The 23,354-nt window shown below is 49.3% G+C and overlaps 7 protein-coding genes and 2 non-coding genes across 9 annotated transcripts; 4 read left to right on the plus strand and 5 right to left on the minus strand.

Moving 5' to 3' along the window:
- Nucleotides 1–4,242: 4,242 nt before the first annotated feature.
- On the plus strand, nt 4,243–5,232 carry YALI1_D05594g (uncharacterized protein; the record flags this gene model as incomplete). The annotated part of the gene is made up of 1 exon (XM_502406.3): nt 4,243–5,232. One exon carries the CDS (start codon nt 4,243–4,245, stop codon nt 5,230–5,232), a length of 990 nt encoding a protein of 329 aa, XP_502406.3.
- Nucleotides 5,233–6,703: 1,471 nt separating this feature from the next.
- On the minus strand, nt 6,704–9,172 carry YALI1_D05633g (uncharacterized protein; the record flags this gene model as incomplete). The annotated part of the gene is made up of 3 exons (XM_502407.3): nt 6,704–8,156; nt 8,682–8,689; nt 9,155–9,172. The coding sequence occupies 3 exons, from the start codon at nt 9,170–9,172 to the stop codon at nt 6,704–6,706; spliced, it is 1,479 nt and encodes a 492-aa protein (XP_502407.1).
- A 1,485-nt stretch (nt 9,173–10,657) lies between these two features.
- Nucleotides 10,658–14,071, minus strand: YALI1_D05692g (uncharacterized protein; the record flags this gene model as incomplete). The annotated part of the gene is made up of 1 exon (XM_502408.3): nt 10,658–14,071. One exon carries the CDS (start codon nt 14,069–14,071, stop codon nt 10,658–10,660), a length of 3,414 nt encoding a protein of 1,137 aa, XP_502408.3.
- A 692-nt stretch (nt 14,072–14,763) lies between these two features.
- YALI1_D05699r lies at nt 14,764–14,837 on the plus strand. The gene has a single exon. It is a non-coding gene; the product is annotated as a tRNA-Val (tRNA).
- A 501-nt stretch (nt 14,838–15,338) lies between these two features.
- Nucleotides 15,339–16,960, plus strand: YALI1_D05705g (uncharacterized protein; the record flags this gene model as incomplete). The annotated part of the gene is made up of 3 exons (XM_502409.3): nt 15,339–15,347; nt 15,479–15,517; nt 15,614–16,960. The coding sequence occupies 3 exons, from the start codon at nt 15,339–15,341 to the stop codon at nt 16,958–16,960; spliced, it is 1,395 nt and encodes a 464-aa protein (XP_502409.1).
- A 1,105-nt stretch (nt 16,961–18,065) lies between these two features.
- Nucleotides 18,066–18,434, minus strand: YALI1_D05736g (uncharacterized protein; the record flags this gene model as incomplete). Its single annotated transcript, XM_502410.3, has 1 exon — nt 18,066–18,434. One exon carries the CDS (start codon nt 18,432–18,434, stop codon nt 18,066–18,068), a length of 369 nt encoding a protein of 122 aa, XP_502410.3.
- A 42-nt stretch (nt 18,435–18,476) lies between these two features.
- YALI1_D05739g (uncharacterized protein) lies at nt 18,477–18,816 on the minus strand (the record flags this gene model as incomplete). Its single annotated transcript, XM_068282604.1, has 2 exons — nt 18,477–18,699; nt 18,743–18,816. The coding sequence occupies 2 exons, from the start codon at nt 18,814–18,816 to the stop codon at nt 18,477–18,479; spliced, it is 297 nt and encodes a 98-aa protein (XP_068138705.1).
- Nucleotides 18,817–20,837: 2,021 nt separating this feature from the next.
- YALI1_D05764g (uncharacterized protein) lies at nt 20,838–21,708 on the minus strand (the record flags this gene model as incomplete). The annotated part of the gene is made up of 2 exons (XM_068282605.1): nt 20,838–21,231; nt 21,317–21,708. 2 exons carry the CDS (start codon nt 21,706–21,708, stop codon nt 20,838–20,840), a joined length of 786 nt encoding a protein of 261 aa, XP_068138706.1.
- A 1,397-nt stretch (nt 21,709–23,105) lies between these two features.
- Nucleotides 23,106–23,194, plus strand: YALI1_D05783r. The gene has a single exon. It is a non-coding gene; the product is annotated as a tRNA-Arg (tRNA).
- The last annotated feature ends 160 nt before the right edge of the window (nt 23,195–23,354 follow it).

Consider the following 23,354-nt stretch of genomic DNA (forward strand, 5'->3'; position numbering starts at 1 on the left):
AGCTGCTTTAGGATGTAATTTGTGAATCTGACTCCTCATTACATCAAATATCTCGCTTGGTCCTTCATCTCTCCAACCAATCCCCGCACTCTGTGAAAGAGTTTGGGATGTGAGCATATATTATTACGAGTACTCGTACATACTGTAAGGCTTCCACGAGTGTACCCCTTAACGATCTAACGAAACTTGTCTCGTGGACCTATTGATTTCGTGAATGGTGAAAGTTGAAATTAATGAAACATTTCAATTTAGCTGATCTGTTGAGACTGGAATGGCCTCCCCCCATCCTGCTAATACAATCCAGCCTGGGCCTGTACGATAAGCTTATCTGAGATCCACTAACGCCGAGAAGACTGAACTTAATAGTGGTGATGTTTGGCGGAGGGTGGTTGATAGGAAGCATGTAGAAAGTGTGTTGAGGGCGTATTCAAAGGCTTGGCTGTGTTTGAATTGTTGCGATGGATTTGGTACATCTCAGGCGTGTTAGCACCTGCATTTCCTATTCCATAGGTACAGTTGCAGTTGATGATTTCGCAACTATGCCATCTGTTCTAGAAGAAGTAAACATAGGGCTGATAGTTCTGAAAATACTTTTTTTCTTTTAGCAAGTACTCGTACCGGTACACGAAGGGTCCTTGAGCCAGTGACTAGTGGTAGTGAGGTTCTACGGTGATAGCGGTTTTGCTTGATGGAGGAGGTAAACTAAGAAACGAACGGGATCTGAACTACCGAAACCTGCAATGAAGATTAGTCGACTTGCACAAAAGACATAAACGAGAATCGCCGTTTTGGGGAAACTGCTGCTTGTGAAAGATGTCATTGCTCCTCTTGGTCAGTGCGATATGTCATCTCTAAAATTGAGGTAAGAGGCAGCTATCTCTGAATCTCAAATAATCCACAACGGCAACATGAACAATTTGTCGTTCCATAACAGTATGTGTTTGTAATTGCAAGAAGAACAATTGAACTCATTGAGACCATCGTAGTACCCATGTTCCCAGCAAGTAACACGCTTCAAAAAGCTCTCAGGGTACAAGCAATCTGCTACAGACTGTTGCAGACTGGGTATCGCCATCTCAACTTCTTCACATGCTCTGGGCAGTCCGCCAGCAGTATATCGGGAGTCGCCGACCTCCAATTCCGACCCGGGTCAGATACACCCTGTCTGATGGCTGCATTTTTCTCGTCATTTTTTTTCTCGTCGTCTTTTCGGTGGCTTGCATCTCCAATCTGTGGCGTGTGGCTTACCTAACATTTCGGGTCTATTACAGTCCTTGTAACCAGCTTTAACCATAACTTCTTCGGCAGGGAAAAGATTTTCAAACCCTTGAGGTTGTCCACGGTAACTACTTGTAGTTTTACCAGCCCGTGTCCTTTACATGTTCAGCCCTGCTCTCGCTTGGTATGGATGTCAACATGACTGCAGCAGAGCTACTGTACTTAGCTTAGAGTACCCCACTGTGTAGGCTTATCTACGGTACCCCAATAATAATGCTACACGTTCCATACTCACCCGTAATTACCGAGATGAAATAAACAATCTCCGGAATATTATGATACAGGGTCTTTTTGCACGAGCCAGTCTCACTTTCCAGGCTTTGTAAGCCACAGTTTAGCCAACTTACAGACCAGCCTACTGTAGTACGCGAAGACAAAGCGCGCGCGTGAGTGGGCAAATTGTTGGTTCAAACTCCAGTAGTGAGGGCGTTACTGGAGCGTCAGAATAACTTCAAGTTCCTACTACACGTAGCTAAGTTCTTCCTACTGTACTTGTAGCGACATCATAGCACATTCAAGTGTCTGCTGCACTCCATACCACATGCCAGTTACGCTACGTCGATAATAACTGCGATACACTTGTCCCCACAGTTAGTCTGCCCACGTGTGCCCTGACCTTGTCCACGTTGGCAACTGGCTTTGGCGATATTTTCGGCAGGCTTTTTTTCTGACCTTTTTTTCTCTTCATTTTTCGCGGATCTCCTAAAACGGAGTGGCTTGAAGTCTGCTGGGTTAGCACGGTTCAATGACCAGCCAGTCGGAGGGACCGATAATGAATTGGCCGATAATCAAACGATACGACAACAAGGGCTGTGAGGTAGTAGAGTAGAAGATACGATAATCAATATGGCTGTGCCATCGTTCAATGACGGCTTATGCAAATGCATCATGTCGCACCTTCTTGTTCCATACACTGACGATGAACTTTGAGTAAGGCGGTTAGGGACATTCTGGGAGTCAAGAGTACCTTCAGGGCGGTTAACAAGAGCGTGAACCATCTCTTATCTCTGCTATCCATCTATATCTCCTGTCTTATCTAGGGCGCGACTCAATGCAACCCAAGCTCCAGTAGTCTTGTTTACCATCAGCCCTGTGTGACCAAGACAGCAGGAGCATGTCTCATGGAACATGTCCCGCTTGCCACTATCTTCTTTCGGAGAAGGCCTATTATCTGTCTTCACAATCTTTACTGTTTTTCCGTGTTTCAGTGGTGCGTTAGAGTTGACTCTTGCCTGTGGATGACTCTGATGACAGCGGTTCAAACAGGTCAATTGAGAACATTATAGCCGGCGTGAGTTCACCAAACCATTGGTACGGGAGGTCTTTAACTCCACATGTTATCGATCCACCTCCTGGCTTCGTATACCGACTTCCAGACGATCTTGAAGCCGTGAACCAAAATTGCAGATTTTTCTCTGAACTAAAATTACTGTACATCTTCAAGCCACACGACAGCCGGGCGATCAAGGGGAAATGAACCTGGAGATACGAGTCTGGCAAAAAGACAGATATACGGTTTTGGTGGGAGAAGTGTGGGTGGTGGGCGAAGTGGTGGGCGATGCTTCGATCCTTCTACTGCATTTGCGCCCCGGCAGTGTCTATAATGCCGATATCTCCAGGTTCGGCACCATGAGAATGACTGTTTGAAAACAGTAAACATGACGATGTACCTAACTAAATACACTTGGCACAAGGCTTGTTCCCAACTAAATGACGCTAGCCCCAACTAACAGACGCAAGGTTTGCAAGCCTACCCCGAACCTCGGCCGACTTTTGAGTTCGGTTTGATGGACTGTTTCAAAACGGTACAGCACAGAAATTCGGACACAAACGATGCACGAAGGTCAGGCGGAAAATCCGTAAACAGCGCGGTGGAAAGCACACGCGGGCGAATATTTCGGACCCTTTAACATTGGTTGCTTTTCATTTCCACGTTGTCAAAACGAATGATAATTTCATTTCAATTTGTTTTTAGATTGGCAGGAGATACACGAGCTCTACAAGTAGGTGGGATTTGAGATGCCATTAATCACAATCAAACCAGTTATCAGCACCGTACAAACAGCAATTCCATGTCTGTAGGGACAACGGCTTGATGGTTGATGCGGCTATAGCCATCTCCTTCCTCACAGCACACATGTATACTTACAGGTCCACGTCTTCCTTTATTCATGCGCTGTTATCCACCAATCGGAAGGGTGTGGGGAGGCTTTTGGATTTGGCCAGCGTCACATATGAGATTTCAGGGAGCCTGTATTTGGAGATGGAGACGGTGTGGAGCTGGAATAAGTAAATGATTCAAATACTGGAACGATTATCTATCGATTCATCTACTTTTTACTACCACTTTTCATACAAAAATGCGTGTCGATCAGGTGTCAAGAGCAAGCAACGAAATGTCACTGCCTCTATTTTTTGGGCATTTTTTCGCGTGTCTCATTTTTTGCCCTACCCACGTTGTCGGTCCATCTGTCATATAAATAAGGTTTCTGTTGTTGGGAGGGAAGAACGTCTAAATCTTATTAGTCACAGTTCCTCAGTGTGATTAAACAATCATTTTGACAGAGTGAAAAAATTGTTCGTGTGAAGAGCGTAGCAACCCAGTGGAGCTGCTGGCATGGACACGGACTCCAAGCGGTGATACAGGCATAAAACGCCCATATATTAGCCACCGTTGTTTTTTTCGGCCTCAAACTCCCCCCTTCTATATATATTCCCCCCTTCCCTCGACTCCCCGTAAGTGTCCTGTCCTCACACCCTCATTGCGGTCACGTGAAATTGCACAATCTGCACGATTGGTAAGACTCAGGACCCCAACTCTATTTTCCAGTTTAGGCAGCCCCCATGTCTTGAGTGTGCAAACAAGGTTTGAGCACATCCCAATCTCCATTGTATATATTAGCTACAGGGACCTCTCAAGTGCGCTTAATTTTCCCGACCCTTAGAACCTCCCCACAACACAACATGACTGACCGACTTTTCTTGGCCAACCTCAATGCGATTGAGGATCCTCAACATACCGAGCCTTCGCCCGACAACGATGATCTATCCATCTTCACGAACACGCAGTTCTTCGACTTTGACATGGGCTGCTCCACCGACATTGCTGCTTCTGTGGACGACATGATTGTCGAGCAGGAGAAGTACCTACAGAAGATCCAGCAGCAGCAGGCACACCAGCAGCAGCAGCAACAGCAGCATCAGCAGCAGAACCAGGCCTTCCAGCCTCAGCCTGCATCGTCGTCTCGATCTCAGTATGATTCTCTCAAGAACCCCGGAGGAGAGGCCAACAACCTGCACATGGACTTCGACTTCAACGAGTTCTCCATTCTCGAGCAGCAGCAGCAGCAGACCCGACCTCAGCCCCAGCCCCAGCCCCAACCCCAGTCTCAGCAGCAGCAGCAGCAGCAGCAGCGACCTATTCTGCAGCCCGTTTCTCAGAAGCCTGCTGGTTACCAAGCTGTCACCTCTCCCCAGTCTACCATGACCTCTACTGGTGTCGGAACCGCCTCCATGCCTCCTCCCACCGCTGGACCTACCCAGGAGGAAATCCAGGCCGCTATTCTAGCCAACTCACAGCAAGTCAAGAAGCGAAAGCAGTCTTCTGTCGATGTGTCTCTGGCCTCGACGCCCGCCAAGTCGCCCGAGTACGAGGGTGGTGACTGCAGCATCAAGGCCGCTGAGGACGACAAGCGACGACGAAACACAGCTGCGTCGGCACGGTTCCGAATCAAGAAGAAGATGCGGGAGCAGGAGATGGAGAAGCAGGCCAAGGACCTGCAAGACAAGGTTTCGTCGCTGGAAGCCAAGATTCTGTCTCTGGAGATGGAGAACAAGTGGCTCAAGAACCTCGTGGTGGAGAAGAATGATGCCCGAGGAGCCGACGAGCTTCAGAACCTCAAGGACTCTGTCCTCAGAGAGACTACTCCCATCGCCAAGATTGAGCAGATCTAAGCTAACCCACACAACCAATCACACACGCCATCCAACTGGCATTATTTATTCTGCCCTCAACGGCAGTCTCGTTCGGAGAAGAAACCAAAAAATGCAAAAACATGTGCAAAACCCGCAAAACAGCAAAAAAATCCCATTTGGTAGATTACGGCTAACCATATAGATCAATCCATTGATACCTATTGCTGGAGTGTGTAAAGAGAATCTTGTACGATAGTGTGACAATATGTAGCGTCGCATTTATCGATGTATTATGAATCTGGGTCTGTTGTTTCAGAACGTTGTGCTAAGGGTAGGTTTTGAAGTCTTGTGCAGTACAAGTATATACTGTACCATAGATGTTTGTTGAGCGATATCTGGAGCTTCTGTCTAGAGCACTATCGGTACCTGTTGAATTATCCCGGTCTGTTTCTTTGTTGTTGGCTGTCGTACTGTAGTGGTCTTTGCAAGAAAGACCCTTCTCATTGTGTGAGAGCCTGCTACGACGTTACACGCCAACAGTCTCGTCTGACAGGTGACCCTGTTGAACAGAAGGTGCACTGCCAGTGTTGCGAATCCACCTGTCACAATCAGTGTTGGGGATAGTGTCTAGTACATACATATTTGTGGTTCTTCTGTATCAAGGACAAGTGACAGATGTTCTATTGATGTCCAGGCTGGTTGAGCTGCAGTGATTATACATTCGATGTAGCAAGTGCGAGCAGAGAGACTCTTCAGGCACTAATAACGGCGGTCGGCAACTATCGAACGAACATATGTATTGCTCTTAGTCTTTCAATCATTGGTTTGTTGAGGAATAGTGGAAGCAAGAGTTCTGCGAGAGGTACTTATTTCAGTGTTCCGAGTATTCCAGAGATATGAGAACTTGATAACTAGATATTAAAGGCTCTAGTTCTTAGCAGATATTCACGAACATCTACCCCGTGTAGTATTAATTTCCTAAGATAGTTCCGTTTTGGTGCTTACGCTCACGTGGTGTTCGTTGGGATTTTTGTTGGATATTACTTCAACAATTACTGGAGAAGTCATTGGAGAGAGCCGAACGAGTTCGCATATCCGAAAGACTGTGAATAGCACCCGAAGTCGCATACTGCGCTACGATGACTGGAAAATCTGGTTGTGGCTCTCGATCATGTTAAGCCTGACCACAAGAAAACACTCGCAGTGTTTTTTAATCACCCGTGAAACACGAACTACTACAAGGAGTTACAGTTCAAGTAAGATCAGTATCGAGTGTACAGTGTACAGTAGTAACTCCATGTTTGTACACACAACTGACGAATACTCTCCCTTTAGCGCGAGCGGGAACACATCAAATCACGATTCACATACTTCTACCGTATGTACTGTACCTCTCGTTGCTATCGACTAGTTGCAGCTACATGTTACCGAATCATCTACAAGCTCCACCTAACGCGATTTTCTAATTTCAGGTCAATAAAAGTACTCCAATTACGTGTGTTTTTTTGTCTTAATGGGGAAGATGGGCATCCTCATGGGGACCGGCGGCAGCCTCGGCAATCTTGGCGACCGTGGGGACTCCCTGGGTAACATGCGAATCAGGAAGGGGCTGGGACACTCCTCCTGTGGCCACCTGCTGGGGCAGCGAGTTGAGCTGTGCGAGCTGCTCGTCGGTGAAGGCATTGGCCTGGGGAGCAGCCCCTCCCTTGGTCTTGGCCTCGGCGGCCTTCTCAGCCTTCTTTTCATTCTGCTCCATCATGGCAAGCATTTCGGGAGGGAACGAGTTGGTCTGAGGTGCAGCAGTCTTGCCGGTGGGGGCAGGGGCAGTGGCGGTCTTGGCAGCAGCGGGAACGGGAGCCTTGGCGGCCTGGGCAGGAGCAGCCTGGGCAGGAGCAGCCTGCTTGGAAGAAGAAGCTCCAGCAGCAGCAGCAGCACCGCCAGCAGCAGCAGTTCCAGCTCCGGCAGCGGCAGCAGCAGCTCCGTTACCGTTGGCCTTTGCGTCAGTGGCCTTGTCGTCAGCACCGACCTTGGTGGAAGCAGTGGACTTGGCGTAGGTGGAGGAGTTGGAGACGATGGAGGGGGCACCGGTGGGTCGCTCACCAGCCACGGGGGCCAAGCCCTCGGGGCCGACAAACTGGGGATCTCTCCAGGGGCCGTCGTCAGAGAGTTCAACACCGATCTTGGAGGAGGACTGGCCGCCAAACTTGATGGGTAGGTTGTAGGCGGGGACCTGGGCCAGGAGCTTCTCCTTGTAGTTGGAGCCGTACACGTGGATCTTGGACACGGTGACGGGGTCCAGGAATCGCTTGATGACGGAGAAGACGGTGGAGAAACCAAACGGCGCGTTAATCAGGTAGAACTTACCCATTCGCTCGGGGTAGTAGTTCTGGCCAATGTTGGAGGCATCCTTGAGGAAGCCGTAGACCTGGGAGGCCGACGACAGAGAAACTCCCTTGAGATCAAGAATGGTGCATGAGGTCTCAATGAGATGTCCAACAACTCGAGAACAGGCGGGCAGTCGGTGTCGAACAAACGACTCGTACTCCCACACGAGGTTTCGAAGCATTCGCTCCTGGGTGGTGATCTTGTACATTTCGTGGATGTTCACCTTACCCACGTTCTCGACGTAGACGGGTCGGCCGTCCTTGTCGGTCTTGTGGTAGTACTGGGGGTACAGCTTGGCCACCTCCTTCTTCTCCTTGTACCAAAAGTCCTCCAGAATTGTGTTGGTGCCGAACTCCTTTCTCCACTTTTCGCAGTTCTCCCACATTTCTTGGGCCAGAGGCACATCGAACTTTCGGGCTCGCAGGAACCGCAGCAACGTGGCGTCATCGGTTCGATCTTCGTAACCCTTGGTCAGCAGGATCATCTTAAGCTCACCGAGCTTCTGCTCCTGCTCGGCTGTCAGGTTACCGGGGTAGCCGGTAGGTCCACCAGGGGCGACCTTCTGGGGATACGATGCGCTGAGTTAGTAATCTATTCGCGAGTCCACAGTTATTGTGTCTCCTATCACTTTTTTTTGACATCACCGAAAGCGGCTGGGCATGCAGGTCAATCACGGTTGAGAACAAAGGGAATAATTTTGGATGACACAAAACGCGACCTGGGCGACTGGGACCATTCGCAGAAAGGGGGCAACACGATTTCAACGCGATAAGGCGGCTTTTTCAGAAGCTCAATCGCTCAATCGCCCGCCCATGTTATGTCCGAGTCGCGCGCTAAATCCGAAAGGCAAAATAAATCCGACAGATGGCGTGGGAAACTAACTTTTGGGAGCTGTGTGTCGAAAGGAATGGAGTCGTGTCAAGTAGAGTGGTGTGAAATGAGTCTCCCAAAAAAACAAGTCCTCAAATAAGTTGTCGAATGTAAACGCCGCATTGTCGTGGGTTGTCGTTTTTAAGCCCCATTTTGTGTCATTCTTGTTGTGCCACTTTTTGTCTCTCCCAAATCCCCATCATAAATGTCTCAGTCCAGTTGGGACTACTCACAGAAATTCCTGAGTTAGCGATGAATCAATGATTGGATATGAGCATAGCATATCCCGACACTGGGGTTGCCACTGGCATGACCATTGCACCTCCAGCTGTCCGAATTCGCCCGCACCCGCCAGGCCAGTACGGCTGTTGCTTCCACGTATGTCATAAGGTGCATGACGCGTAAACACAGCCCCATAAGCGCGTGTTAGGGCGGGAACTCCCCATGAAGGCAGGTACAACAACCTCCAGAAGGAAAGAACACAACACCGAAACTGGATATTGAGCTCTCGTTTCGCTATTGTCCCCAGCCCCTAATGTGCTGGTTTGGTGCCGTTGTCGTGCTCTCAGCATGTCGTTGCTCAGCTGTTTGCTGGCGTCCCCTGAAAAAAAGCCCTTGGTTGCGACCTTGACAGTGGTGGCGGTCGTGGTATCTCCCTCCGTGCAACCCGTTGCTGCCACCGCCCGACAGACATAAACACACTCACTTGCTCGGTAACAGTCATTTTGCGTCTCAATCAATTGTGTATCGTGGACCTCGAAGAAAGCAATGCAGACTTTTGGAGGAAAGAATCGTAAAAACGTTGTAATGTGGTTTTATGCAATTCGAAACTCCCAACAACGTGTGATTGTGGAATTTTTTTTTAATCTGGCACAACAACGTTGACAATCTGACAAGAGAGCAGAAGTCTATATACGCCCTTTGCGAGAGAAGAAGAAAAAAATAGTGCGGCTTTTAGCTCACCACACACTCCTTCTCCATCAAGGGTTACATTTGGCGCTGCGGGGATGACACGTATCCTGAACGAAGACCTTTGTTCGGCGTTCCCTTCTCCCCCATTCAGACACATTACATTCCACTCTCAAACAATGACGGTTGTCCGAGGCCTCAGCTCCGATCTCCCGTGTGCTTACTAACTGCAGTCCGGAAGAAGACAGCCTTTTGTTGTTTGTTTGGTCCGAGAAACCTTGAGGGGCCTGACGTGGACCCTTTTCTGGCTTTGGGCCACAGCAATCCAGCAATCCAGACCTGCAAAACGGCTGCCAGACATTACAACGACTAGTTCAAGTACAGTATGTACCGTAGTTTTCTGTGCGGCTACAAAGTACCAGGCGGCTGACATTAGAGGTGGTGAGGCGGCTCCAAGACCCAAACATCTCGGCTCCCGTACTGTGTGATCTGTGTATGCCGACAGTGTGCTGTAGCGTCTGGTGTATCTGGTGTCCATTCTTGTAATTAACACTACCATATCACGCTACAATGTCTAAGGAGAGTTGTGCAACGCCCAATCACTTCAGCTCATCACATGGCTCTTATCCGAGACATGGTTAACGTTAGCAGATGTACCCAAAAAAAGTAGCCAAGCCTCCGGTGAATTACATCACGAGCTCCGAAACGTGTCTTAAACGGATTGTACACTAACTATAGACACGCACGGATGTTCCGTCTACAGCTCGCTCTGAGACTATCTTTCTAGAACAGCAGGCCGCAGCCTGAGAGCTGCAAAGAGACCCGGCCGCAGCAACACAAGCACAGGTAACAAGCCTCAGACACGACAAGCGAGCCGGATAATTACTGGTGCTGCCATTGAGCGGCCAAACTTAGCTACACGTGCAATGGATGAGCTCATAGAGTTGTTGCTCAAGGAGTAGTATCCAAACTTTGCCCAGTAGGAGTAGATGGCCGCACTATCTGCCTGATGAAAGAGCCTTGTCAATTGGACTGCTGTTACTCTCTTCATTCATGTAAGAACAAATCATTGCGTTATTCGAACTACAGCAATGGCATGGCGCTATCTCCGACCACGATACGATACAATGCATGCTATTGTATAATACTATGTACTGTAAGTCCCAACGATATACACCAACCGGTATGTATGTACATAATCAGGCAGCGATAAGCTTAAAGATACAGTAGATGGTGAGTTGAGTCACTGTTAAATACATAAATCCTCCACAGCCCCTTCACAACCCCTTCACAAACTTTTCTACCGGAAGTGAGGCCGCACTCGTCGCTCCTTGGGCCTCACAGTCTTGAATCTAAGTCTAGTAATCACCGCGGGCTTGAGGTCCGGCCGCAGGTGGTGCACCATGTCCAAATACCCATGCGCATGGCTCTCGTAATGCGTCTTCCATACAGTCCCCATGCGCTCCGTTAGATGCTCTACGGCCGAATCGAAACCCGCAATGGTCTCCACCGACGCAGGAGGATCCATGTTTTTGAGCCGCGCATGAGAATAGAGAAAGTGACCTTCCACCCGCTTGGTAAGCACCTTGCCAACCGAGTCCGAGCCGTTCTGGTGCACGACTCGCGCTGTTGACGCCTTTATCCGGTCTACCAGCTGACTGTATACCCTCATGCGTCCATCTTCACCGAGAGTCGGCATCTCCACATGCTGGGCAATAGTGTGAGCCACAGACTCAGCTTCTTCTTCTCCAAAGTGAGGATGATCAAACACAAGCTCCAAGACTGCCTCAAACAACGTCGGCGTCTTGAGCGTACTGCTTTTGGGCATTCTTCCGGTTCGTAGAACCATCACATCGGCCTGACTGGGTTTCATTCTGTAGCCAGACACATGAACAGTGTTCTGGGCATGTAGGAGAATGGATCCACAAATAATCAGAGCCCGAGTCTCAATTTGGCAGGCAACAATGAACCGGTAGATTGAAAACATAGACTCGGGAAGACCATAGCCATAAGGAAGATCAAGCTGTGGGCTGCCGAATACAAGGTTGCAAAATCCAATCAAGAGAGGATCGTGGAAACTGCACGAAGACTCATTACGAACATCTCCAGGATGAAGTTTGGTGATGGCGTGGTCGAAAGCCGTCTTGAGAAACTCCGAGGTGTTCTTGAGACCATCGTATCCGGCTCTGCATTGCTTGCCGAACGTATCCATCTCTTCCTGGAGAATCGAAGAGTAGCTGCCCCGAATAGCCGCATTGAGATTCTCGCCGATTCTCATATCATACAGCATCTGAGACACCAGTAGGTAAAGATCAACATGAAGATTGACGCTGACACACTCGTCGAACCACTGGTCTGAGTCAGGACCTGTAGGAGCAGACGAAGTAGAGCCTCCGGTCACTAGCTGAAGTCGTCGGAACTTTCCAGTCACCGTCTTAATCTCGGTTGCTCGGTGGAGGCTTCCAAACTGCTCGACACAGTTTAGAAGCTTGTCCAGAATGACCCTGGAGCAGAACGAGTCCCTGGAACCACCATAATCGCTGCCATTCTCTACATCCGAGTGGTTGTCAGCAAACATATGGTTAGTAATTTGAGACTCAAGCTCAACCATAAGGTAGTCAAAGAGCTTTACGTGATAGTTGTCGCGAGTTGGAACAATGTCACAAATGGCACGTGTAAGGAACACAAGGTACCAGTACTTCCACTGGACGGAGGTGACTGTCTTCTTGCACAATCTGAATCGCTCGAACAGAGCTCCGAGCTCGTAGGCAAACCGAAGAGTAGCGTCTCCCATGGGAGAGTAGCCCTTGAAGTACAGCTTTTCGGTCTCGTACTTGTGCATGCTTTCCACGACCCGGTCCACCTTCATTCGAGTCATGATGAGCATTTCTAAATCAATGCGGCAATGCGGCGTGAAGAACGGGGCCTGCATTCCTTGTTCCTTGATCAAGTCTCTGGGAAAACACTCTTCGTCTTCATTGATGTTGTCTAGAACAGCATCTGTGGCACAAACGTACTGTCCTACCCACTTTAGCATGTGTTCGCAGTCACCAGAAGAAAACACAATGCCCTGGATCTCTTGGGCACTGATTCCGAACGCACTGGAAGATTCAGAAGGGATACAAAAGACCCGGAAGAGCTCGTAGAACTGAGAGTAAAAGGCGGCAGCCGCAAACTCGTCAGACATGCGTCGAGACCGCTTCATTTGAAGACTGAGATTGGTAGACAAATCGTCCGAGATACTGTCCCATGAAGGGTCCTTGACCCACATCTCCAGCTGTCTCATGTGAGTGGTGTAAGTGTCGTGAGTGAGATTGTGAGGAGCAGATCTGCAGGCAACATAGAGAGCTCTAGAGGCAAATCTCCGGGCCTGTCGCATAGTTTCTGGGCTGTGGATCACATTGCGAGGGCACACGCAGGTGGTAAGACGCTGAAAAGCTTTGTTGAACCGGTCCACACCAATCTCTCGAAGCACCCCTTCTCTTCCTCCGTATTGAACCACCTCCTGAGCCAGCAGAGGCACTAGACTGACTTGTTCTGCCAACTGGTTGAGCATGACTCGATTGATTCGACTCTCCATTCTATCGCTGTATTTTGAAGAAGCTTCATAGTGCCGAACAAATATGCTTGCAAACCATGTAGGAACCTGGGTCTCGCTGGTAACACTGGCTAAGGCCCTTCGAAAGCACGAAACCAAAGAGACGGCATCTTCCCAGGGCTGCTGGAATTCCGAAGGAGCGATTTTGAGCATCCGAGTAAGCGCCATGAGCATAACGTGACCACTTGCTGCAGTGGAAGGGATTCCGAAGTGAACTAACAGAGTGGAGAGCTTTGTGGCGGGTGATCTGATGCTTCTAATCCCGTCACCTTTGAGTTCGCGAAGCAGCAGCATGGTGAAGGCTTTCCTATCCTGAGATTCGAGAGGGTGAAGACTCTTGATGTACTTCACCACGTGATCTGGAAAGTCGTTAGTGTCTGGAGGGTCCGAGGGAGCAGTGGAAGGAATGGGACTGTCGAGAATTAGATACTGAACCAATGGAGACAGTTCTCTCAGCCGCTCAATATCCTTCTGGATTTGAATCACAGATGCCAAGTAGGAGTGTCCATGTTTGGAGACAGAACTTCTTTCAGAAGCCGTCGAAGCCGATGGATCTGAAGACGAAGATCCTGCACCTCCACCTGACTTGTCATTGTTGTTGATATTGATAGGTTCTCCCTCAGAGCTTGTAGTAGCAGTAGTCACAGGCGATCTTGTAGAGTCAGTTTGGTTCTGCTGATTCGTAGACATCGTAGACAAGTCTGATTTGCCTGGAGGCTGCTTTTCATCCGGAACTTCATCTTCAACTGACTGTTCCGAGCTCATTTCCTGCTGGGATTCTCGAATCATGGCCACAAAGCTCTGGGCAGAGGATCTCCTTTTCTGGATCACAGACTCCCGTCTAGCCTGTGCCTCTTGCAATCTAGAATTGCGGTTTTCCAGCACCTGGCGCCGTTTCTGCGCCTCGTTCTCCCGGACTTTGGAGTGTACCAGACGCACTCTCTCGCACTCTCGGGCCGCCTTCTGTCTCAAGGCTCTGTGTGTCTCCTCCTTTGCAGCTGTTGTCATTGTAGTAGACACTGCTGCTGGATCTTCTGGTCCTTTGTGGACCCCCACGGGAGTAAGGCGTCGTCTGATCTTTTCCGGCAGCTGGTTGGCCAGATTGTCGTTAGCCATTAGTGGGTTGAGCTACCTCAAGGTGTAGTAATGTAAAAACGGTGTGGTTGTTGTAGGTGTGTGGGGTGTGCAGGTTGGTTGTGCGAGAGAAAGAGACAACTGACGCCGTCCACACGAAAGTCAAGAGACGCCTCCAAGCTAGTTTTAGCAACCGTTTCAGTTGTCGCGAAAATGAATGTAGCAAACCTGGCTGGACTCTGGACTGCCCGTTAGGAGGCTTGGACCCGCAAAAAGTCAAATTGCGCATATGAGTTTAGATAACGCAAGGTGTATGGAGCAGTCACGTGGGGAATACTGCACTAAGGCAGGTCGTGCTGTAGCGCGGTCCTACTGGAAATTGCTCCAGCAACATGACACGGCGAATGTAACTGTGGCTGGTGGTGGCATAGGTCGGAGTTGGCTAAGCAAGCAACCATAGGAGTCGAGAGACCAACTACTGACACAAAGAAACACCTATGACGCCATTAGCTCATTAGCCAGCCCAGTTGGGAAATAGAATTCGCTTCCAGATCGGGGCAGCAAAAAAGGAGCGGGAAGGTGTAGGGTGAAGCTAAAGACCTAGATTTGCATTTATTAAATAACTTGAAGACGGATATCGCTTTTTATGGGCAATTCAACCTAAAATAGTCGCTCATAACCTGTTCCAGATTTTTGATTGTACTATCTATTTTTCCACAAAATTTTAATTCAGCGGTTTCTTGGTCTAGTTGGTCATGGCATCTGCTTAACACGCAGAACGTCGGCAGTTCGATCCTGCCAGAAATCATTTTTGCTTTTACCAGTTGAGGGCAACTTTTTGCTGGGTCATCTTTGGGTGCTTAGTCAATGAATTATGATCAAGAGAGTATGAATGTATAGTATGAATGTACATATTGGTGGGCATTCTAATTGATATTACTGCTGCTGTTTTAACTCCCTTCTTCACTACGAGTCCAATTACAACCTCACATTTTATATCATCTCCGGTAAACTGAGCACTTCGTTGTATAGACTACACTTGCATTTACTGTAGTTCAGTTTGGGTTTCGAGCCATGGTCTGAGAGTGTTATAGACAGAGAACCAAGTATACAGCTGTAATTATTAGTGAAAATCCCTGTGTAAGCCGTTGATCTGATCTCTCAGCGACTGTGGTTACTTCCTGTTTGACACTCTCTCTGTGATTTTAAGGAATATCAATTTTTCACATATCGGACCTCCTTCACCGCTGCCCTCCAATCATGTCATTTTGTCACCAGCAACAAAAGTTAGTTTGAAACCATCTTCAACATGAGTGAGGTGAGTGGCATCAAAACGGCTCATGGAACGCCAATTGCTCGGGAGAGATGCTAAAACCGGGCAAACCGACCTTTCCGCACACGCCCATTGTCCTCAGCCCCGAAATCCACCTGTAACCAAGACTAACCCAGCTTACTATTCTGCCCAACAGCAGCAAGCTTGATGAAGCTGTGAGTATGATGTGATTGAGAAGATACAAGAAGAGGAGAAGAGATTGGAGGAGAAGCTACAGGCACTCTGTGCTATCCAATTCATGGCTAACCCAGATCGTTCTCAACGGAACTCGACCTGTCGAGGTGGAGGCCGTGGAGGTGACTGGCATCTCGCTGCGAGACCCCTTCCTCAAGCGACAGCTGCGAGCTCTTCTGCAGCCCGGTCTGACTGTCAAGTCGCTATTTGACGGGGTGGAGGTTGTCTCTGAAAAGCTGGCGGCCGTGCCTGTGCTGTCCGACGTCAACATCTCGCTTGATTCCAAGCCCAGCGAGAAGCTCGCCAAGCTGGGCGGCATTTCCGTCAAGGCCACCATCTCGGCCATTCAAAAGGACGCCTGCAACCTGACTCTGGCCTCCCAGCTTCGAGACGATGATGCCAACGCCATTATCCAGGTTACCCATCCCAACTTCTGGAACGGCAGCGAAACCGTGTTTGCACGAGCCACCTTTGGCACTCTGACCACCCGGTCCTACTCTGGTTCTGTCACCATCCCTATTGGTCTGCCCGGCTCCCCTCTTTGGACCGTTGCGGGCTACCTGTCGCGAGCCAACGTGCCCTCTGCCTCTCACCAGCAGATTCTCAAGGGCGTCAAGTGCGCTCTGACCAAAACCACTGGTACCAACACCGTGCTGCAGGCCGGCGTGGAGCAGTCGTTCCGAACCGTTACTGAGGTCGGCGAAGCTGCCAGCGACGCCGTTCGAGCCGCTGCCGGAGACTCCGCCAAGACCTCGGCCTTCTTTGCTGCGGCCAACGACACTCGAGACGACCCCTTTTTCCCCACCTCTGGTCGTCTGCTGTCCGTGCTGGCTGAGAACGCCTTCAAGCCCAACGACAGCGCCCGAGGCCTCGTCCACTCCGATGTGGCCTTCCAGCGAATCGTTGCCCGAGCCGAGGGCTCTGTGGCCACCCCCGATAAGGACGTGGTCTTCAACTACGGTTTGTCTGCCGGCTCTACCCGAGGAGCCGTGCCTCTTCTGGACCGATTCTACATGGGAGGTGTCCCCGGACTCTCCGACGACCTCCACACCCTCAACACCGTGTCTCTACCCGGCTTTTCGCGTCACGGACTGGGTCCCAAGGATGGCCGAGACTCTGTGGGAGGCCAGTCGTTCGCCAAGGCCGGTGTTTCGGTCTTCACAGCCGTTCCCCGTCTGATCTCCACTTCCCCCCTTAAATTGCACTTTTTCGCTAATGCCGGCCATCTCAGCAACGAGCAGCATCTGCTCAAGACCCTGCAGCAGGCCCCCGACAACTTTTCGGCCTCTGCTGGTGTGGGATTCGTCTACCGAAGCCCCCAGGCCCAGTTCGACCTCACCTGGGCCATCCCCGTGCAGCAGCGGACTGGAGACGTCGTTCGGCCTGGAGGATCCATCGGACTCTCTCTGATGTGGTCAAAGTAAGTACAGCATGTAGCATGTAGCTAGTATAGATTGGATATTGAATAGCGCGAATGTAGCGAGCGGAGAGAGCGCATATGCCCGGAGAATTATCTGAGAGTCTCATCAACTGCTACTTCTCTGCTTTAGTACAAGAACATCATACGAGCAATGTACACGTATCTGATTTACAACTGGGAATCGCAGTATATAGACGACTTCGAACAATTTGGAAGAGTTAAACGCACGCATTAATATATTGAGAAGTCCACTGTAGACTTCTTGGTGTGGAAAACGGGCTTCTAACATACTTCCAAGTGTACCAGACAGAGATAGGAGTTGCTATAGCGCTACAAGTACAAGTAAGTTGATTCTGTAGTCTGAGAGCGTGTCAGTAAGTCGAATCACTGAGTTACGAGCAACCATGCAACTACCTACTTGTAATTGTTCTTGTACTCGTATGTATTGTATTGCATACATAGTACCTACTGTAGTTAGCATACAAGTACGGTAGGAGTACGAGTCCATACGAACAGTATACGTGTAATAATACCCTGATTTGCTAGGGAACTGGTAGAGTACTTGTACTCGTATCTCTTGACACTGACGAGTGTCTTCGTACCAATACTTGTTGTATTAGGGCTCTATATGAGAGTGCACCCCGCGTTACTGGTCTTCGAAAGAGAGTCTATAGGTCCTTCACTTGAAGTTTTACCACAGCTTACATTCATAAATTCGATTCTTCAACTACTTCCGACACTCCGATATCACAGTTGTAAGTGTCATTAAATACATTAGTCTATAAATACCAATTACTCCTGGACCTTGTCGAGGTTGCCGGAGAAGGAGCCGAAGAGAGACTGGAGCTCGCCGAAGTTCTCATCACCCTTCTGGCCGTCAGCAAGAGGAGTGGCGGAGGGGACAACGAGGGGAACGTTGCCCTGGCCGGTGACATCAGCCTCAGAGGGAGAGTCGGGGATCTTGGGCAGCAGGGAGGAGAAGTTGGGAGGCAGCTGGTAACCGGCAGCCTTGGTGGACTCGGGCTCCTGCTTCATGGTGAGCAGAGAAGAAAAGTTGGGGGGCAGCTGGTATCCTCCGGCCTTGGTGGGCTCAGGGGCACCACCCTGGGTCAGCAGGGAGGAGAAGTTGGGGGGGAGCTGGTAGCCACCATTGTTGCCTCCCTGGGAAGGAGCAGGAGGCGGGGAGCAGGGGCGGGGAGCCTGGGTGGGCTGCTGCTGAGAAGGAGCAGGGGCCGGGGGCCTGAGAAGGCCTGCTGGGGAGCAAGGGCCGGGAGCAGGGCCTGGGACTGCTGGGAGCCAGGGGGGGGGCTGCTGGGGCTGCTGGGGACAACGGCGGTCTGGTACTGGGCGGGCACGGACAGAGAGGTGACGCCGGAGAAGTACTGGGGGTACTGGGACTTGAGGGCGTCGAGTCCTCCGTCGTCCTGGGCGACGGCGACGGCGGCAAAGGCAGCAATGGCAAGGGCGGTGAACTTCATTTTGGTTTTAGAGCGAGTGACTTGGTGAGGTTAGACAGGAGTTTAAGCTGGCCGGCGCCAGCGGACTCGAAAGTATTTAAATACGGCCGGCTCAGGGTCCTGTCGCTTCCTTAGGGTGGCACGCTTTCCACACGTAGTGTTGAGATCGTCTGTCGATCTTTCTAGGGGTCGATCGAAAAATGCAGATCTCTGGTTGGGGTACTGAATGGTGTCATGATTGTTTTGAGGTATTAAGGGATAACAAGATGGAAATTTCTGGGTATCACTTAGATCCAACGAGAAGTTAGGATGTAGTTGTTCATGTGTACTGGTTTTCCCCTCCTTCTGCTACTCTGAAACGGTATGGTCGTGGACAGTATTGGAGCAATGCAGATTTTAGCATAACGAGCGCTGCTTTCACGCTGCCTCTTTTGTTGAACGACGCTTAAAATACACTCAATTGGCCTCCAAAATACCCTTTCGAGTGTCGTCAATCTGTCCATCCGATTTGCGGGGGCTGGCGTATAGAAACCGTACAATGCAATGTGAAGAGCAAGTGTTGCAACGCCCTGCTACTTACGGTACAGTACTTGTACCTGTGACGTGCATCATTTAGTTTTCGGACAATATCCCGCACGTTCTCTCTTCCCGTCAAATCCTCCTCCAACCCCATGTCGTCTCGCAGAACTCGAACCCTGCAACGATCGACGTCTCAATGGGGAAAGGGGCTTTTTGTGAATTCATGTTTAGGCGAGGCTTGTGTGGATGAGGCGCTGTGTTTGGAGACGACGCTGTTAGTTAATAGGCAGGCAACATTTCTCGCTTTGTTATTGTCTTCGTGGTGTACGTGCAAGTAAATTGCACTCGTAGTCATGAATTTGAGAGACCTGTAGACGTTTCACGGCAAGTACGCTCGTTCTACGCGTTTTGTAAACTTAGCTCGACAGGAGAATCAGAGTGGGGTATAAATACAGGGGGGTGGTGCCGTCGGAGAGGCTGGGTCGTTGTCTACCGACTCGAAGTGGCTCTGTAAGCATGTAAAAACATGCCCTTTTCTCCCCGTTCGAGGCTCTCTATGATCACCGTCTCCATAGTTCCTACCCACCCTGTAGTAGAAATATCTATGGAACACATTCTAGCGAGCTTGGCACTGCAGGTACTCGTGTTAGGTTTGGCAAACGGCAAGACAGACCAGGGCTGCCAGCTGAGGTGTTTTCCAGAGGCTGGAAATAGAATAGCAACGATTTGTTGCGTCCACAAGAGTTTCAGAACCGGCTTTCCTGGCTGTATTCGTCGTCATCATCGTCAATGTTACGCTACGGAGAGCTGGTGTAGATCTCGTCAAATCGGCAATGGAGCTGTATACATCATTTATGGCGAGTAAAGCTAAGACCAGTAACGCGATTGCAAGTATTTGTGCTCGTTCAGAGAGCAAGTGCTGAAAACAGAGCGAGTTCTTCCGCAGGCTGTCTCACATGCTCTAGACATGTGTGGCACCACAACAGTGCGGTTATTTTTCACACCTAACACACTCGTCAATGGTATGTGGTTCTTGTCTCAGAGACACGCAAAAACTCTAACCGAGCAGGGTTAAGTTCGTGCCACTATTTAGGCGTTGGGACAATGTGAAAATATAACTTTCTGGTAAGCCTGGCTGTTGGAGCACTCTATTGGGAGGCGTATAGGAAGATGCTGGTCATGGCAAGATGATGTTGTTTGAGACAGGTTTGTTTGAGGTTGGTGTCGATAACAGAACAAAAAAATAACATGGAAAATACACATTCAGACGTGAGCATATCACATTACTGTCCTCTTGCCTCCATACAGATACTTGAACTTGTACACTGCACATTTCTTTTTTGCACCGCTTCCCGCTTTGACGTGCAAACAACTATATTGTTGGCGCATGTTGCAATCCCTGCATACGAAACAAAACTTAAAATACCAGAGATGAGATGACATGCTGAGTACCCAGTACATGTAGCCAACAGTCAAACACATGGGGGTAGAGAGAAGCAATCGAGTGTTATGGTACCAGGTCCACATGGTGACCAAAATTCACTCTGTCTGATTGATTATTAGCAGACTGGAGGAATGAGGAGTTGTACAAGGAAGGGTGACTGAGGAGCGTTATTACTTGTAGTCGTTCAGGGGCGTGTAAGCTCAGTACGAGTACAGTATATACAAGTACTACTCATAGCTAGACCACGGTGTTGAAGTCCTTTTATTGTACAGGTAAACCAAAGACAGACCCGACCAAGGCTGTAGCTACAGGGCCCGTGTCTCCCTACAAGGGTACTTGTACCTAGGTCCACTACTGACCCTACTAGTGGAGAGCTCTGGAGTTAGAATTCGGACTGTAGAGACGATCTATACGAATATATATTATTGTGAATTAAATTAGATAACTACTGAAGTATTGGATTAAATAAGAGCAAGAAGGGCGGCACCTGCAAGGAGTCCGCTGGCAGCAATACCCTTGGCGGCCGAGTTGGCTTTAGCGGGGATGACAACAGCAGCAGAAGCAGAACCAGCGGCAGGGGAAGAAGAAGCAGGAGCATTGGCAGAGGCCGAGCGAGGGGCAGAGGCCGAACGAGCAGCAGAAACGGAGGCAGAGGCAGGAGCAGAGGCAGGGGCAGAAGAACCAGCCTTTGACACAGCCTTCGACTCCACAGAAGCGGCAACGGAAGAACCAGCCACTTCAGTCTTAACGGCAGAAGCAGCTACAGATTTATCTGCAGGAGCTTCAGCAGAAGTTTCAGCAGAAGAGGCCTTGGCGGTCTCTGAAGCAGACTGGCGGCTAGAGTAGTGGCAGAGGCTGAGGAGTCAATGGCAGAGGCTCCCTCCGGCAGCAGCTGCAGCCGTAGCAGAGCCAGCAGGCAGCTCCAGTGGCAGCTCCAGACGCAGAAGGGGAGCCAGTGATAGCGTCATGGACGTCTGACCGAATACTCTCATGGAGATCCACCCCGTCAGTGAAGATGGAACGATGGAAAGAGGACTCTGCGGCATAAATAGACGAGGCAAACGCCCGAGCCTCTTCAGGGTCCGAGGGAACCTGCCCAGCAAAGCCCATGGCAAGACTTTCGGCTCCACCATGAACTGAATGAGCAAAGTTAATGGCATCAGAGGCAGCCTGCTGGGCAGCAGACTGTTCAGCTGCATCCCAAGTTCGAGTGATGTGAGGTCGCTGATGGGGATCTCGATCAGGTCGGGTCTGGGTGTCCTGCTGATCCTGCTGGTCCTGAGGAGCAGCCAGAACGGCAGCGGCAAGGAAGTAAAGGGCAATGGGGTTCATTGTAAATGTAGAGTTCTTCTTTTGAGGTTTGAGGTGTTTTTAATGACCTCTAGATCAGGAAACATGGCCTCTTTTATAATCTCATCTTCTCTTTCGGAACCCACTTGATGGCCGGAATTATAATGTATCTCTCTCCAGCTTAGTGCCGTTAGTGACATCATGAGTGGGGAAAGAAAGACAGGGCGAGAACTGTATTTTTAGAGCGATGTCGTCATTAATAGTAAAAATATGACGATGTAAATGTCGAAAGATTTTTAATCACATCCATAAAGATCATCTTTATCTCCTAATGATCTCCCTCATGAGGTGGATTTGTGGAGATGGCCAGACTTTAACCCTGTGTTTGAACGGTGATAGTGTACTCACAATACTATAAGGCCATGGGAGGAATATGGACACACACGGGTCCCCTTTCTTGTAGACTAATAAATGATTAATCGGCCTTTCTCAGCCCGAGTTAACCGACATAGCCGCAGCTCACTGGACTTAGCTATTCTTGGTTCGGAAGTGCCAGTTGAATTCGGAACAGGAAAAAGAAGTACCCGAGAGAGAGAGGTTCTACAAGTAGATAACAAACGAATTTATAGGAGGGTATTGAACACTGAGGTGTTATCAGACCTCAGTTAGTGATACACAACCACGGTGTTTGTTGATCGTTTTTTGGTGGCCTAGGGACACAGAATAACTGTGCCGCAACCTCTGTCACAGGTACATTAGCTGGAGCATTTCGCATTGTCCATTGATGTGCTATACTGTGCCTTGTTCATTAACCCCAAGCGGTTATTGTCTGCACAGATAGTGTCTTGTTACTCGCACTACTTGTACCAGATGATATATAAATACATTACCGTGAATGTGAAACATAAACGAAGGAAACCAAAGAACAGAGAGAGCTAGAACATTACAGGGAGAGATAGCGCGCTGTTCATACATAGGTGGCTGGATACTTCATAATTCTGGTTCTGCGAAATACCTCAATGGACTAAGTGTAGATACGGGTATGTACTGTACTATCAGTATTAGCACATCGACTGTGCATGTGAAGACTTCTCGAGAAGCACTAATGCTTCATCAGTATCGGAAATACAAAACCCCCGACTATCTCATGTATCCGACATTAGATCTTAGTCATTCTAGCGGTTAAAACTGCCTTGAGAGACAGGGTTTAGGTAAGTGTCTAGCGTGGGCTATGTCTATGAGATCTCGATGGAACTTAGATATTGACAATGAACGCTCAAAAGGGGAATCAAATGTTAAAGAAAACCATATTAAACAGCTCCAGTAACACCAAGGAACTACTATTTACCCTTAAATGGCCATTTTAAAAGAAAATGGTGGCAAATTTTTACATAATTCGTATAGTAGAGTTCACATTTTCCTAAAATTCAACTTCCGTTGAGGACGTGGCGTAATGGTAGCGCATTGGATTTCGGTTCTTATGAACGACGTCCTCCAAAGGCTGCGGGTTCGAGTCCTGTCGTCCTCTCTTCTTTTGCCCCGTGAGCATTTCTCACGCCTATTTTTTGTCCTTTTCGAGTACAGTATATGAAACTTTATACTATACCAGTACGAGAGTAATCTGGGTAGTAGTTTCGTACCGAGATAGCAGTTCCAAGCTACAAGTAGCACAGTCTCCCAGCCCAAAT

Source organism: Yarrowia lipolytica, chromosome 1D, assembly GCF_001761485.1.
Source record: "Yarrowia lipolytica chromosome 1D, complete sequence".
Taxonomy (NCBI): Eukaryota; Fungi; Ascomycota; class Dipodascomycetes; order Dipodascales; genus Yarrowia; species Yarrowia lipolytica.